At 47.2% G+C, this 16066-nt stretch overlaps 1 protein-coding gene across 1 annotated transcript in view; it reads left to right on the top strand.

Moving 5' to 3' along the window:
• Nucleotides 1–16066, top strand: part of cachd1 (cache domain containing 1) — a 68445-nt gene that overhangs the window by 26909 nt on the left and 25470 nt on the right. The window contains exons 2-4 of the mRNA XM_036522103.1: nucleotides 3963–4025; nucleotides 8748–8896; nucleotides 14057–14163. Of these exons, the coding sequence (XP_036377996.1) occupies nucleotides 3963–4025; nucleotides 8748–8896; nucleotides 14057–14163 (319 nt within the window). The remainder of the gene's footprint in view (nucleotides 1–3962; nucleotides 4026–8747; nucleotides 8897–14056; nucleotides 14164–16066) is intronic.

Below are 16066 nucleotides of genomic sequence, written 5' to 3' on the forward strand. Positions count from 1 at the left end.
TTGGCAAGCTTCGAAGGTTGGTCATTTAATTAAGCAACGCAAGCACTCTATGGGAATTGAGACAAATGAATTAGGGTTTGTTTTTCTTTGTCTGAACGGTTCATTTGAAGAGGATGTTAGCGATTTGTTTTCATCCGTGTGCCGAAGGAGCTTCGACTCGTCGCTCGAAAACGGTGTGCCGCGCTATGTGAAGGCTCCACTGCAGTTGATTACGTTGAGGAAGACATTTCTAAACCTGTTGTACCTTAGTGCGGTGGGGGGGGGGGGGGGGGGGGGGGTTTGCATCGGAGACCTTTGCGCCGGTGAAGCAGAGCAGCGTTTTCAGACAGCATCCGCAGGTGCGGGGGGCTTTCTGGCTGGATCCTGTTTTGTAGCCGTCATGTCTTTAGAAGCCGAGTGGAAGGGAAAAAAGCACATCAGAGGCAAAGCAAAGACGCCTCATTCTCGGCTCCGGCCCTTTGTAGTGCAATGAGCATATTGGTTCTGAGAGGGAGGGGAGTGGTGGTGGGGGGGGGGGGGGGTAAAAACGCTACCTGCAGCAGGAAGCAGCAGCAGCAGCACCTTTTCCCAGGCTCCTGGAGCTGCTTTTGTCTGGCCTTTCATCTGCCTTGGTTTATGCGCCATCTCTGGCAGACCGGGTGAACCGGGGGGCTCCCAGCTGCTCTAAACCCACTTCAATGTAGGCGCCATTTCCCTCAAGCGCACAGGCTTTACCTGGGAGCTGAGTGGCCGTGGCGTGGGCTGGACAGAGACGCCGGGCGGCGGCCGGCAGAAAGAGGGGTGGCGAGGGGGGAGGCCAGCAGTCGGATGCAGATGCGGGAGTGACCCCCGCGCACCCCCCCAACCCCACCCCGGGTGTGACTGCAGGTTGGGCAGCCCCGGGCCCGGTCCACCCCAAAGACAATTACAATGTACCCTAAAGAGAGGATTAGGGAACTTATCTGCAAGCTGCTTTATGTGATTGCACCCTTTCACTAGCTGGTACAATCCCAAATTAATGTGGATTACCGCTCTGGGCTGGCCTTTGAAGACGGCTGAATTGCTAATAGGTTTATCCCTCAGCTGCACCATTTTAATGGAAATGCTTCAGAGCCGGCGACTCTGGCGGGATGATTTAAGGAATCTATTTTCGCGCCGTGTGTGTCAGCTGTTTCACTGAGCAAAGCCTGGAAACGGCACTTAAGAGCGACTTTATCGAGATGAGAGAGTCACTGTTAAGGGCCCGTCCAATTTTGCGCATACCAAGGAGACAGGATGCCTAGACAGGGAGAGAAAGTGTGCTTTATTTACTGCAGTCCTTGTAAGTTTGGTCCTCAAGAATGGCCTTTACGGAGTTAATTTCCCATAGTTTGCAGCGTTGCAGGAAGACACAGTAAAACGTAGTGGAGCTGCAACTGGACTCAATAAAGCGCAGCGTGAGATTTAGGAAGTCAGTGAAAAGGATGTAAGTGATGATCATCGTTGCTGAGTGTTTCCAGTCGAAAGGGTGTCTACTCGGCACGCTCCTAGTGATTTTGGGGGTGAAGGCCCCCACGAGATGCTTGGCTCCTCCCCCAGCCCCCAGGAGGAGCCACTCCGCCACGGTCGCCGGCCGATATTGCGGCGGCTCGGGTTTCGAGCTGCGAAAATTCCACCCCGCCCGGGGCAGAGCTGCGAAAGTCATCAGAGCAGCTCGAAAAACAAACCCTCGGAGCTGGGGGAAGAAGAGAGGCGACGCCCGCCTCTCTCTTTCCCTCCCTCCCTCCCTCTCTCTCTCTCTCTCTCTGTCTGTTTGTGCCCGTGTTTATTTTACTAGCGGCCCAAAGCGGGGAATTCTTCACTTCTTTATTTATGGATTTCGTGTCCTGAGCCCTTTTATGAAAGAGCCAGGGCGGCGTTCGCTCGGCGCTTTATTTGGCAGATGATAGCCGGTGAAGGCCCCTGCTTTGTGTTGCCTGTGTTTGCGTTTTGCAGCCTCATGTCAGAATACAGCCACGGCAGGCCTCTGAAGGCCCCTGAGTATGTTTCGGAGGTGTCCTGAGTCAACCCCTGCTTCTCAAACTGGCTCCCAGAGTACGAGTGAGAGATGCACCCTTTCCTTTTTGCTTGCTAAATCCCTATCAGAGCTGAAAATGGCTGCCTTCCTCATTGATTTGGGAAGTCTGGTGATAAACATTCCGGTGCTTATACGTTGACGGTAGTTTTGACAGGTTCGCGGTTAAAACCGGAAAAGGAAGGAGAGCGGCCATTCCTGCTTCCGTGGCGCTGTCCCAGATCTCCTCCCACGGCATTGGAGCCTGTCGCTGTTTGACTGCTAAATTGCACTGAGCACTGCTGGGGGATTAGGGTACCTTGCCGGCGTTGGTGCGGCCGGGGCAGTGTGAATTCCAGGTTACCATGGAGTGGAGGAATGCTGGGTAATTTGCGCACGCTGGCATTTAACTGACAGCGGATAAAGACGAGCAGAAAGGTGCAAAAAAACAAAAAAAACAAATGAAATAATCCTGGAAAAAGCCGTGCATGTTCAGGGGAGGCTCGGAGAGAAACACCTGCTGCCCATTTAAGGTGGAGATTTATTTAGTTACGTGCCTCTCGGTGGTCGGGGGGCTATTGCTGAGTGTTGCTCCAGCTGTGGGCAGGTTTCTCGAGCTCAGGAGGGCAGCTGCAATGCACTCCGCCACAAGTGAATGTCTGAGGCGGGTGGGGGCGTCGTGTGTCTGTCCGTGATCGCGGTTTTGGGTTTCCAAGGTCCCCCGGTCATGGGTGATGTTGCGAGTTCAGCATGTCAGGAACGTGACGGGGCGATCATTTGAACTTTCAGCCAGGAGATCACGAATTCATTACTCGGATCAGTATTCGCATGCTTGTTTGCTGACAAAAAGTTGAGGAAGGAAGAATAAAGTTTCTTCTCTACATAAATATTCATGAGTCAGACTCTAAGACCCTTGCATAAAATAACACAATTCATTATTTTAATTCTCTTGCACGAACGTGCAAGTGAAGACAGGTGGCTTTGCAGAGAGTCATTATCTACACAGAAAGGACTGACGTTTCAAACCGTGTGCGGGGAAAATGTGCCCTTCCATTTTTGGATATTCAATCTTTGGAGCCATAGCATATTTGAATATCAAATAAATCAAAATGCGCTTCCCTAGTGCAGGTTGGGCTTCATCCCCACGACACGGAGGTTGCCTACAGCTCAGGCTGTGTAGCGATCATTGTCATGCAATCTGGACTTATTTTGAGCTCAGCTTAGGTTTTGCGGTCGCTGGAGGTTTTTGGGGTATGTGGACGCCGTGCCAGGATTTTGGGGTGGATGAATGTCTGTCTGGAATGTGGTGTGCTTCTCTGAGGTGTGGGGTGGATGTGTCAGCTCTCTCCCTGTGTCTGTGTTGGTCCCTCTGTGTGCTAAAATGACCAGGGGCCCGTAGGCTGCCTCCTGTGTTCACCTTCGGGCTGGCAGCTGTGATGTTTCTGTGGAGACGAGGCAGCGGCCGTGTTGACCGAGGGGAAGCCCGCTGAGAGAGGTCCATACGGCTGTTTTGTGTCCGGCCACATGCTCAGAGTCATGGCAGCAAAGTCTGTTACCAATTACTTGGTCTGGGCAGGTTGGATTTTTGTAGGCAAAACAAAATTATTGCAATTTACATCAATTAGTAGAAACAGCATAATTCCAGGAAACGGATCATTAGCTGTGAAATAACAAGATAAAGGGGTTGAACTTCGGAGGCCAAGTCTTTCCAAAATTCTTTTTGCAGAAATAAGTATATAATATATCTTGGAGACTGCTGAGGACAGAAAGGTGTAGACCACCTGATTATCCAAAGCAGAAATACCTCATGATCTGATACAGTCTTAAGAGGTACAGGATTTCTTGTTCACCAAAAAAGCCATCAATTGTTCCCTTTCAGTGGTATGTCTTTTCACTCAGATGATAGTAAACCGTTTTATTAATCGTCACCATATTCCTTTTTCTTTTGCAGAGAATTTTCAACTCCTTTGTGTACACCGAGAAGACTTCAAATGGAGAGACGGAGGTGCAGCAGGTGAGTCACACCGGTGCAGTGTTGAACATGCTGATTGGAGCAGCCCACACTGTGTGTACAGCATGGCTACAGTCTAAAGCGCCATTCAGAATCCACCACCACTGTTTTTTCAGCGTTGAAATCTGCATTTTGTTTTCTTTTCTTTTCTTAATGAGGCAACCCATGTGTCAGATTATACATATACAATATATAATATATATTATATTATATATATATATCAGAGATACAGGCTGTCATATATCATGTCTCATGTGTATGTATAATGTAAACATTCACTCACAAACAGACAGACACACACACACACACACACACACACACACACACACACACACACACACACACACACAGCATAGAGGTTTGCTTTTTTTGTCTTATTGCAGTAAATATCCAGCAGAACATTGAAGACTAACCTGGCATCTGTCTAAGCACTGAAAGTTTGTGGAGTCACTGGCTGTCGCGCATTGCAGAAATGTGTGTGTGTTTGTGCATTGCATATTTGCCAGGCTCCCTTATTGCACAGGTAGGAGTGAACATATGGCGGGGGGGGGCGCTTATCAGGTAATGGGTAAAGTAAACGGGAGCTCAGTCCCACTCAATCCCGCCCTGTGATTAAAGAGCTGCGGGGCGCAGCGGGAGAGCTCTGACAGGAACTCGCCCTGGGCCAAAGTCAGGAGCATTCGGTATCTCTAGCCTTTTTTTTTTTTTTTTTTTGCATGGCATTAATGTTGTAATGGCTCCTGTCCCTGAAATAAATCTCTGAGAGTGACAGCCATCTGACAGCGAGCGGGGCGCGCTCCAGAATTCTCTCCCCGGATCACAAAGCGCCCGAGCAAGAACGGGCAGGTTATTTGTTTTTCCAACCCTGAGAGAAACCCCCCCCCCCCCCCCCCCCCTCCCCAATCAACCCCGCGGATCCCTTACCTGCAGCTGTTTACCGTCTGCAGGCGCATTTGAGAATGTAAGCAGGCTTGTTGGCGGCGTTCGTTTCGACACCTTGATTAAAAGTAAAACTCGGGGCTTTGGGGGATGAAAATAATTGATGATAAATGCATCTCGTCTCCGGGCAGCTATAAAGGGCCGGCTCGCATCTGGATCCTTGCAGCTGCCGGGTCGGGGGGTTGCGGCGTTTCTGTGCCAGCAAGCGCTTCAAAACAAGATCTGTGCACATGGCACCCGCGCCTCGGCGAAGGCGAGGCGAAGGCCAGCTCATTCCTCAGCAGCGCCGGAGTGCGGTTTTTTCCAGTGTGTCGAAAGGGTGTAGGCTAGGTGAGCGCTTTTCCATTGGACTCCTTTCAGCTGTGCTCACCTGCCAGGGTGTCAGCAAACAAGGCCCGCCTTTAACGCTCGCCGCTCGTGAATACAGCGAATGTGCCCGACTCTGAGCTGCTGCAATTATTTCACCGCTCATCGTTAGCATAATGAGCCAGAGCACCTCTACCTGTATCAAATTGTTGCCTTTGTCAGGTCTATTAAGTGTGAATAAGTTGATCTTGGCTGCCTGGAGAAACCATGGCAACAGAATCAACAAAGATGTCATTTTCTTGCCTTTCGCTTTTTTTTTTTCTCAGAACCCTGGCAGAGGTGAAATAAGTTCTGATTTGTGTTTGTTTTTTCAGTAATGAGCACAAGCCATTTATTATACTATATAAATAAGGCTCATTTATGCCTCAGTTTTCTTTACTTACAGCCATATATTCTCCATATATCCTCTGAAATATCATACCTACAAGTGGTAGCAAAGTAGTATAATAGATGACAATTAAGAGAGGATCTCTCAAGTCCTTAAAGATCCGCCCCACTATCCACTATATATATACAGTATATTATATATCCAGAAATATACACACACTAATGTGCATGCATGAAAATCTGGTTGATTTAGTAGTTTCATATAAATGCCTGTCTTTTCCCAGCCAATCACACGTTAGATTGATGAGGACTGATTTACATAAGCCAACAACCAACCGCATATCAAATAGGAACAGTGACGATAGTGAAGACAGTTATACTAAGCACTGAATGCAGCATGTTCCCGACAAGGATCGCGAGGATGTCAAGTCAGCACCCAAAAGGCACAACTTAAATGACGCAGGCATGGCGCTGGCGGTTTTTCACCACGGTGCCCCCCCCCCCCCCCCCCCCCATCTCTGACTCCAGAAGAGCGCTGGGCGGACAGTGCTGTGTTCTAGAGGCTGAATTGGGTGGAAGGTGTTTTTTCCTGCTTAATGGAGAAAAGCCTTCTCTCCATTTACAGTGACGTTCCACCAGCGTGACACGCCTGTCATCATGGCGGATGTGTTGTATCCTTTCCTCCTGCAGCGCTCTAGCCGCTCGCGGTGTTGCAGACGCTGTTTGTTTGCGTGTTGTAAAATGCAGCGGCGGCGGCACTGGGGAGGTCGGGCGCTGCAGCCCCCTGTCTAAGCCGGAGCGGCTTCTTTTGAACAGTTCCTCTGCAAGGTGAATAAATATCCCTCCAGTTGTAGCTACGCAACATATGGAGGTCTGCTTCGCATTCCACCCGCAGCAATGCAAAAGCAGATTCACTGCCTAAAATGGTGTCTGCGTTCTGTGTGCATCGTGAAATGGAAGCAGTAGAAACGTACTGCTGAAAAGAACTTTCATTACTATATTGTTATTTAGCAGATGCTCTTATCCAGAGCGGCTTGCATAGGTTACGGGTTTTACATGCTATCCATTTATACAGCTGGATATTTACTGAGGCAACTGTGGGTTAAGTACCTTGCCCAAGGGTACAGCAGCAGCGCCCCTGTGGGGAATTGAACCAGCAACCTTTCGCTTACAAGCCCTGCTCCTTACCACCATGCTACACTGCTGCCCCTTTCAAAATCGATCGTTCAGCACAATGAAATTCGGAACACACCCACCTTCCCCTTTCTTGTCAATGCTCCTGACGGCAAAGTTCCATTTCGTTCCATCCCCAGAGGTTATTAGTTTCTTGTGTCAGAGGGGGATTTAGGAGGTGATGGCTGATAAGCCGTAAATCTCAAATACCAAGCTTATCAATCTTGCCAAGAAATGTGGGAAAACACTACCATGACAAGATGGTTAAGCCGAAGAGAAAAGGTGACGGTGAGAAAGTTGGGCTGGATAGTTTAATTGCGCAGCGTTGCCGGCGGACTTCGGCGCACCCCCTAGAACACAGAGGTTGACGTGACAGCCGTGGACCAGTGGCCTTTAAGGGAAGAAGAGATTGCTGGCTTTCAAACAACACTGACATTTTCTGTGGAGCCTCACAGGGTGACCTTGAGGGGGGACTCTCTGCTGTCACTGGGAAATGAAGCGGCCCGCAGCCTAGAGGTAATCCCTGGATTTGGATGTGGAGCAGAAGGGGCCCCTCTGAGGAGGGGAGTTCAGAGGAAGCGGCCGACAGGAAGTTTAGGGGCGCTGTATGTTAGGATAATGCATACCCCAGTCAGGACCTAGGGAGGTAACTTCTCTATTGTGCCGAACGCACATTGAACTTTTTCATCTATTCCTCCCGTTGTGTAACCCTTCTCTGTTACTGTTCAGAGCTTTGGACCAAGCCCCATTCAACACACCAATAGAAATACCTTATGAGTCCTTGTTTTGGCAGGAGTTTACCCTTTTCCCTGTAAATATGTAACAGCTGGGCAAAGCCATCAGCCAAGTGCAGCAATAATAGATATACCTGCTGGCTTATTAATCAGTGGGATGTAGTACATCGCCGCGCTCTTTGGTCCAGCCGCGCTGGCCGACACACTTGATTGTGGTATTTGGAAAAGAGGATGATTACCGTGGCTCGGTTTCTTTCTTTTCTTCTTTTTCTTTTTCCTTCTTCGGAGCATGATTTCTCTGGCGCCGTTTCCCTCGCGGAGTAGGTGCCATAAAGAGCGGGGTTTTGAGCGGTTCTTGGTCTGGCCGACACGCAGGCTTTACCGAGGGAAGGGGGCGCGGGCACCTGGTGGAAACGCTGGTGCGGTGGCGGCTAATAATGAGCCCACCAGGAAAAACCGTGGTGAATAAATGAGGCCGGCTCACAGAGGCGCAGGCCATTCAGCCCCGACTCCCCTGCGAGGCCTTGCAATTGAAGTTGCTGAGGCAAACCAGGACTAACCAGCATGGCTGCTTTTTTCTTTTTTTTTTTTCCTGTTCACTGGGAACTCAATTAGCTTTTGTACCGTTGTTGGCATTATGTTCAAACGCAGAGCTAACCAGAAATGCAGAGGAACATGCATCATTCTTTTCATGTCCCTTGTGGCTCTCTAGGTGCAGGCGTAATATTGATAGATTGGACTCCGAATTCCGGCCGTGGGCTGTCTTTGATGTAACAATCTGATTGACGTTAGAAACGGAGGCCTTCTCTGTTGTAATTTAAGAAATTATGCATGACACTGTACCAAACTGGGGGGTTGAGATCAGCTTGGTTTGCAGACATGTTTTATATTTTTTTTCCTGTTTTTCTTTAATTTGAGGTTTGATTGGCAGTTGTCTTAAATACTTCATGAATGTGGTTTATTTATTCGTTTATTTACATTATTCAGTGTTTTTTACTTTTAGATTTTCACTTAGAAATGAGTCCGTGTGCTCAGTTTCTGAGTTAACAAAACATAATTACCCAGCACAGTCCATGTACTCACAGCTTCTTCCATGTTATCTAACCTATGTTGTTTTCTCTTGGTCTCTCAGTTCCGGGAGGGACAGTGTTCCTGAACATCATTTGTTTGTTGTTTGTTCACTCAGCTGGCAAAAAAGATCCGTGAGAAGTTCAACCGCTATCTGGACGTGGTGAACAGAAACAAGCAGGTGGTGGAGGCATCCTACACAGCCCATCTGACCTCGCCCCTGACTGCCATCCAGGACTGCTGTACCATTCCGCCCTCCATGATGGAGTGAGTACCATCGCCTGCTGGACCCCATCAACAGGGCACACACATACAGAATCCAGCCAACACTGCACACTTACACTTCACCCAGCCAAAGCCTCTCACATATACTGTACATAACCTACACCTTACAGACACACACACACATGCACACACATGCACACACGCACACACTTTACCCAGCCAGAAGCTTTAGACATATTGTACCCAACCACCATCTACTTCTCAAAGTACCCAACCTATACCTCACACTGTGTTCCCCGTGTTTCTTACACACCCAACTGCTCCACACTCACTTGCCATTTCTCAGCTGTGATTTTTTTTTTTTTTTTTTAAATATACCCCAGGGTGATGCCTCACACACTGTAAATCTAGAAACCTACAACCCCACCGATGTTGTATTCGTATTTTTATTTCTCTCTAGCAACAATTATCACCTTTCATTACAGGGACGTTATTCACTAGCTTCAATGAAAGTGTTCGCTCAGCTGAGCAGTGATGATTTTAATTGCACAAACAGACACGCAGACCTGATGGATACTTGGTAGTAATGTCTGCAGGCTTGTCAGTAGGGCACATAACGGGCTAAGGTGAACATTTTTGCAGGCCTTAAGTATTGCAGCAATCTCAAAATCCAGTGCAGAAACGCGTCTCCAAAGAGAGCTGGCACAGAGACCGGGTTCTGTGAGGGTGTGCTTTCAACCTAATCTCCACAGAAGCAGCTTGTGGAGGCTGGCTGGGGTCTACTAGTGTTTTGATGGTGTTATCTCTCACCTAAGACTCGCAGTGAATTAATGGGTTTTAGGCTTGATTTCTCACTGAGGGAGCCCAGGTTATGGAACTGCAGTACTACTCCACCACGCAGAATGAAATCCAGGCCGGGCTTTCCCTTTCGCAGCCCTGGTTAGTATTCCCTAGCAGTGTGCGATAGGGGAGGTAAGGAAGAGTCATAGGAAAGATTATATAAGACATGGGCCGCGGGAAGGGAGGGGGAATTAGAAATGTGAAGATTCCCCTCTGACAGTGCTCTGTCTGATGCACCCTACCCTTCAACTTCAAAGCCCTCAAAAAACAGACTTGGAGCTCATTTTGAGAAGTCCGTTTTGGAGCGTGATGGTTTTTCAGAGCGTGAAGAGAATGTTTTCACACTTCTAATGATTAGCCAAAGGATGAGACCATCTCCTGCACATCGCCGCAGGTGATGTGCGTCAGCAGGTGTGGCGCGAGGAGAGCCGAAACCGCAATGCCGCCGTCGTTGTTGTCACAAGTGGGCAGACTGGCGGTGACCCTCGTGATCGGTGTCACAGCCCTGTGTCCTTTAGCAGCACTTGGATGCAGCTGTCGCCCAGGCCAAGCCCTGACTCACACCAGAATGGAAAGGGTATTTCGCATACTATCCATGTCAGGCTGTCATCACGAGTCCAAAAGTTCTCCTGCTCCCTGACACTGGCGGCGACTCTGGAGTGCGTCCAGAAATGCTGAAGTTTCTGCTAAACTGGCTAAACTTTTGTCTGCCTGCGAGAGGACGTTCACAGTGTTCACCTAACAATGTGGCGATAGTCTTATCTGGGTCCAACGCTGAAAATAAGTACTGTGAAAATGAATGGAGAAAGCAGTTGGCAGCGTGGCCAGGGAAGTGGTGTGAAGGCTGTTGTCTGTGTGCCTGCCTGTCGCGTATGTGAGTTGTCTGCAGATGGAGTCAGTCTACTTGTGGAGGGATTAGTGAGGTCACTTACTTGCTAGCCAAAGAATAACCTACTATCGAAGTTGCTACTTGTCACAGTCATATTTATTCATAACTTAGCTAATTGATGACAAATCAATTTGTTATTAGCTAGCTATCTTAAACAGTTATGCATTGAAATTGAATTTCTATGAATAAATTCAGCAGCAATAAGTAAGCTTACACAGATTGCTAGCAAGCTAATTAGCAGGTTAGCTAGCTACCAGGATAAAAATATGTCTAGCTATAAGGTTAACTAGATGTTAGTATCACAGTTGGGGTCAGTTGTGATTCAGAAAATTAGGAAAGGGATTGAAATTCCATTAATTGAAAATTTCCCATCATTTTCCATTTTCAGCTAATTTTCTGAATTAACTGAATTGAAATGGAATGGACCCAAACTGTCATTAGTATTCTGTTTAATAAGTTTTTCCACACACACAGCTTAGCTAGCTAGCTAATATAGCCAGTTCCATGACTGACAGATACAAAAGGGTACAGTGCTATAAGGGCATTATACAGCTAACTTGTGTATCTGTGAGTTTTATCCACAAATGTTGTGAATATGGTGGCTGTTGTCCTGTATATTGTAGTATCAGCTACTGGCCGGCAGTGGCATTCCAACAGTGGTACTTCTCCTTAGCTAAGGGAGGTCCTGGCACTCTCAGAATGAGAGATGAGATCGTCTGTCAACAGTGATTGAGTGGCTTGAAAATAGTGCTAATTTGGAAATGGGGAAAAAAGAGAGCTTTTAAATGATTATTCAAAACCTACACAGTCAAAAAAGATCCATAGCAACTTAGTAAGTATTTGAAATAAATAGAATGCAGCTTCATATCTGTAGTAGGAAATTTAATGTTTTGGTTTTATTTGATAGGAAACCAAAACCGTGAGTAATCATAACAGAGAGCAGTAGTCTTGAAATGAGTCACACACAGACATATAGAGTTCTGTGAGCCAGGTCTGTTTGCTAAAATATATGAATCTTGAAAATGGTATGTGTATGAGTGACAGCCTTTACGCACAAAGTGGTATGGAGCTGTGTAATCTGGTTATTACACAGGCATACTGTTGGAGCCAGTGTTTGCATTCCCTAAGCTGTGCTAACTACTTCAGTAGAGAATGCAAAAGAAACGTGTCGTTCTGTTTTCACGTCAATGTCTTCTCTCAATCTGAAAGCTATGGAGGAGCGGTTTGCCAGCATGCTGTATCCCAATGCAAATTCACTGACTCCAGAAAGCAGCGCTGACTGTCACCACTACAGCAGTAGCTGCCTCTAATCTTGTGGCTAGTCAAATTTGATTTTCCTCTCTTACGAGGGTATTAAGCGTGCCGTCACGTTTTTTTTTCTCCCGGAAAAACAAATATCGCAATCCAGGTGCAAATCTGAGGGGTTTAACTGTGTTTTTACATCGTCCCTCGTTTCCATTTGGCTCCTCTCCCTCATTGTTCATGGTAAATCTTCTCCGATTGTTGAGAGCTCGGATACAGCTGCGCGGTTTCCCGTGTGACCGAGCCAATGAAGCCGGCGGTTTGAGCAGGGGGCAGAGAGGGCTTAAGCGACCTTAAAGAGTTTAATAGCGGCGCTGATAAGGCCTTGTTTCTGACCGCATGTTTCCGTCCGTATCTGAGGTGCTCGGCTAAATCCACGTTGAGCCTCTCCTCTTGGTCTCCCCGACGGCCGCGCTAATGAAACGGCGCGCTTATGTGCTGACAGATTTAGAGCAAGATCATGCTGCGTGACAGGGCCGGGATGGAAATGTGCCTTCAAAGCGCGATTGCTTTTTATTTTTTTTATGCCACAGATCTAATCTGTAATGAGATTAAAAATGCAGAACTGTTGATAATAAGAGTGTCGATGTCGAATTTTCGCAATAATTACTGCCCGCGAGTAACGCGGCCTAATTGAGCTTCGCTGCGTTTAGCTCTGTTAAAGACGTCCCTCGTATGCAAATGAATAGAGAGAGGAAATATATTTCGTTTTACAGTCCGTCCCCATTGCGAGCATGTGTCGATCTGGTGGAAGCCATGAGCTTCCCGTTTAAGCCGTGAGGAACGGCAAAATACAAATAAAGGAAACACGGATGATTCTGTTGAAGGTGATACTCCTCAAATCCTGCATAATTACGGCAGCTTCAGGGCCCGTCTAGCTTTATTTATTTATTTTTTTATTTTTTCCACTACCCCTCTAACCAGAATGTTTTTCAAGGCCTTCATTTACATGGTGGATCCAAATCAACGCAGGGAAAAAATAAAACGCTTGAAGCTTTTTTTTTTTCCCCCCTTCTCTCTCTCCCTTTTTTTTTGATGTAAAATTCAAAGCGCTTGCAAATGTATTTTTTATCTTGCACATTTGCTTAGCCCCCACATGTAAAGTGTGTTGAAGGGGAATAATAATGACTGCAGCCTGATGGGAATTAAATGTCTGAAGTTCAAAGCAGTTTTTACATCAGAGCAGCCGTCAATCAGGCAAGCTTCTCGCAAGCTGAGGCTGGGTGGGAGGGGGGGAGGTGGTGGGGTGGTGGTGCGGGAGAGAGGTGGTGATGGGGGGGAGTCTCTGGTGGGGAGGGGGATCAAAGTGGGAGACGTGGTGCTTGCTGCTCCCCTGAGACGTACTTTCGATCAGCTATTCATTAAAGGGAGCTGAGGCGGCCTGGAAACAATGCTGTGATGTGACTTCTCTGGAAGAGCTGAGACTGCGCCAGCCATTTGATCTGCGGCTCAGGGCTCCTCGCAGCCCGAGAGCAACCTGATCCCCACCAGGTCCACCTTCAAGGTCGGGGGCTGCCGAGGGGACTGGAGGGGCGAGTGTTTGGCCCTGATAGGATAGGCTTTTTGCGGGGAGGGGGGTTTCTATAAATGGCTATTTTTTGAATCCAGCAGTGCTTGGTTTTCTCCCACTCAGATGATTCAGATTATTGCTTCCGTATGAGTCGTGTGCGAGTTCATTCACACACACACACACACACACACACACCACCCTCCTTTTATTACAGGATTATGCCTCTCACAAATGGCTCTCTCATTCTGAGAGAGAGGGTTTAATGTTGGAAGTTGTTTTAGCAGAAGCAAGATCATGATCTGTAATGGTGGATATTGTAGACACCATGACCCAGAAATGAAGCCAGGCTTCTTGTGAAACAGTTGCTTGTACACTTCTCTGTGTATATCAGTAATCTTCCTGCTGCCACTTCCTTCTGTCTTGATCTTGATAATCCCTGTGTAGAACACAGGAAGGTTTTTTTATTTTATTTATTTATTTGCTTTCTCACACCCACACTTCTAAGCCCCCTGTGTTTTCTCCAGTGTGTGTGATGCAAGTAGCAGATCAGGAAAGAAAATCCACCAAACTCCTCACACACATGAGCATTTGGTGTGAAATATATGTGATTCATGTCCAGTAACTGACAAGGGATTCTGTTTGTGTTTTCTTCTTTGCTCAGATTCGATGGCAATTTCAACACAAATGTCTCCAAAACTATCTGCTGTGACCGCCTGTCCCCCACCGTCAACAGCAGAGCTTTCAACCCTGGCCGGGACCTCAATTCAGGTGGGTTACCCCCCCCCCCCCCCCCCCCGCAGTTCGGCTCCACTCTCCTCCTGCAGTCTGTGCCCCGATATGGCGAGGCCGTTACCATGTGTGAAAGCGTTGCCATAGAAACCAGCTTCTAAGAACCAAATATGCCTTTATAAGTCATTAAAATTTTAAATTGAAAGGTTTTGATTTTGGGAAAACGTGACTAGCAGGCCTGTTGAAGACATTATAAGATTAGTTTTGTACTTTCTTCCCTCTCTTGCTCTGATTTTCAAACCCTGTTTTTTGTATTTGGAAAAGTCTGGGTCCAAGTGCGGTTTCCTTTCATTTTGGCTTTTTTATGATATGCGTGGTTTAATCATATTTAATTATTTTGTAACTGTTTTAGTACACTGTGTTTCTGCCTGTTTTTACTCTAAAGATTAAAATTGTGAAATGGTGTTGACACAACTCAACCATACATGTCATTACTCTCAGATGAACATTGTAATTCCTTAGTTTTTTAAAATGACAAAAATAATAAAACTTGTTTTTCGCCATTTATAAAGGTCAGATAAGAAGGAAATTAAAACAATAAAATGTCCTGCGTGTATGCAAGTATGTATCCTGCTGAAATGATTTTCTTAGTATCCAGTCTTAGTATCTATTCTAGGCAGTTTTACAATTTCTGTTTACACAGGCCTCATTCACACATATCTTTTGGCTTGACAACAGTGCCAACAAACGAAACATAATACAGATATGTGTTTGTTCACACACACATGCATTACATGAGGAGCTGCACAAAGGAAAAACCTTCCTTTCATTCCAGGGGCCTGCTAGTCTCAGTCAACAGTATTTACACTACAGTTAAGTATAAACAGTATGGACAGTATCTATGCTGTGTTGGTGTAGCGAAGGGCGAGAGCAGTCACCTGCCCTCAAACCCAGGTCTACGGGGTACCAAACCTACAGCTTGACCACAAAGAGCCAAAGAGCCAGGCTCCTTGGCATGGCAGTCAGAGCGCATACTCAACCGTAGTGACAGCACTCTGTCACACTGCCCTCCCCTTTGGGAAGCACGCCCATGCGCTTCACGCACAAAGGCGTACCTCGCACATTCTCCCACTGTACTTCTCCCATCCCAGGGTGCCCCACTCACTAGTGCTTCACCCTTCTCTGGGGTCCCTCACACCAGAGTCAACCTAACCTGGGGGTCCCTCATACGGTTCACACACTGGACACTCCTCCGATGGCCTCACAGCAAGCCATCCCACTGCTGACACCATATGTAGCGAAGGGCGAGAGCAGTCACCCCACCCAGCCTTGACCCAGGCTCTTTGGTGTTGCGGTCAAGCTGCAGGTTTCCTACCCCGTACACCCGGGTCCCAGGCCGGGTGGGGTGACTGCTCTCGCCCTTCGCTACAGTTAGTAACCTTGTTTTTTAGCTCTCATGTATGATGCACACTTCTTGAAGATTGCCGGGGATATCATAAAGCAATTTAGCATCATTGTTGCTAAAGTTGTAACTAATAAGCACAAATGGATTAATGGAAAGGAATGGAATGGTGGGAGTGTCACTTGTTGTGAGACTCCAATCATTCCATTCCATTATTCCAGTACAGTTGTCCTCTCCACATCTACTGCTTCTACTCTGCTGCTACTTCTTGGTCATACAAATCAATGCTCATTTAGCTTGCTGTGTAATACTAGCAAAAGGCTTTGCTATCTGGTTCTAGAAGAGCTGACAACTTTGGTTAAAATTCCTAATTGTAACTCTGCTGTATGTGAACTTGACCATATTATGAACAGACACTGAGATTCACTAATGTACTCGCACTGTCTTAGCGAGGTCTGAGTGTTGCTTAGGGAACACTGAACCTCTCAGACTCAGGCTCTCTTTCCATCTCCCATTTGGCCGTCAATTTCATTTCCCAGC

The sequence above is a fragment of the Megalops cyprinoides genome, chromosome 2 (assembly GCF_013368585.1).
Source record: "Megalops cyprinoides isolate fMegCyp1 chromosome 2, fMegCyp1.pri, whole genome shotgun sequence".
NCBI lineage: Eukaryota > Metazoa > Chordata > Actinopteri > Elopiformes > Megalopidae > Megalops > Megalops cyprinoides.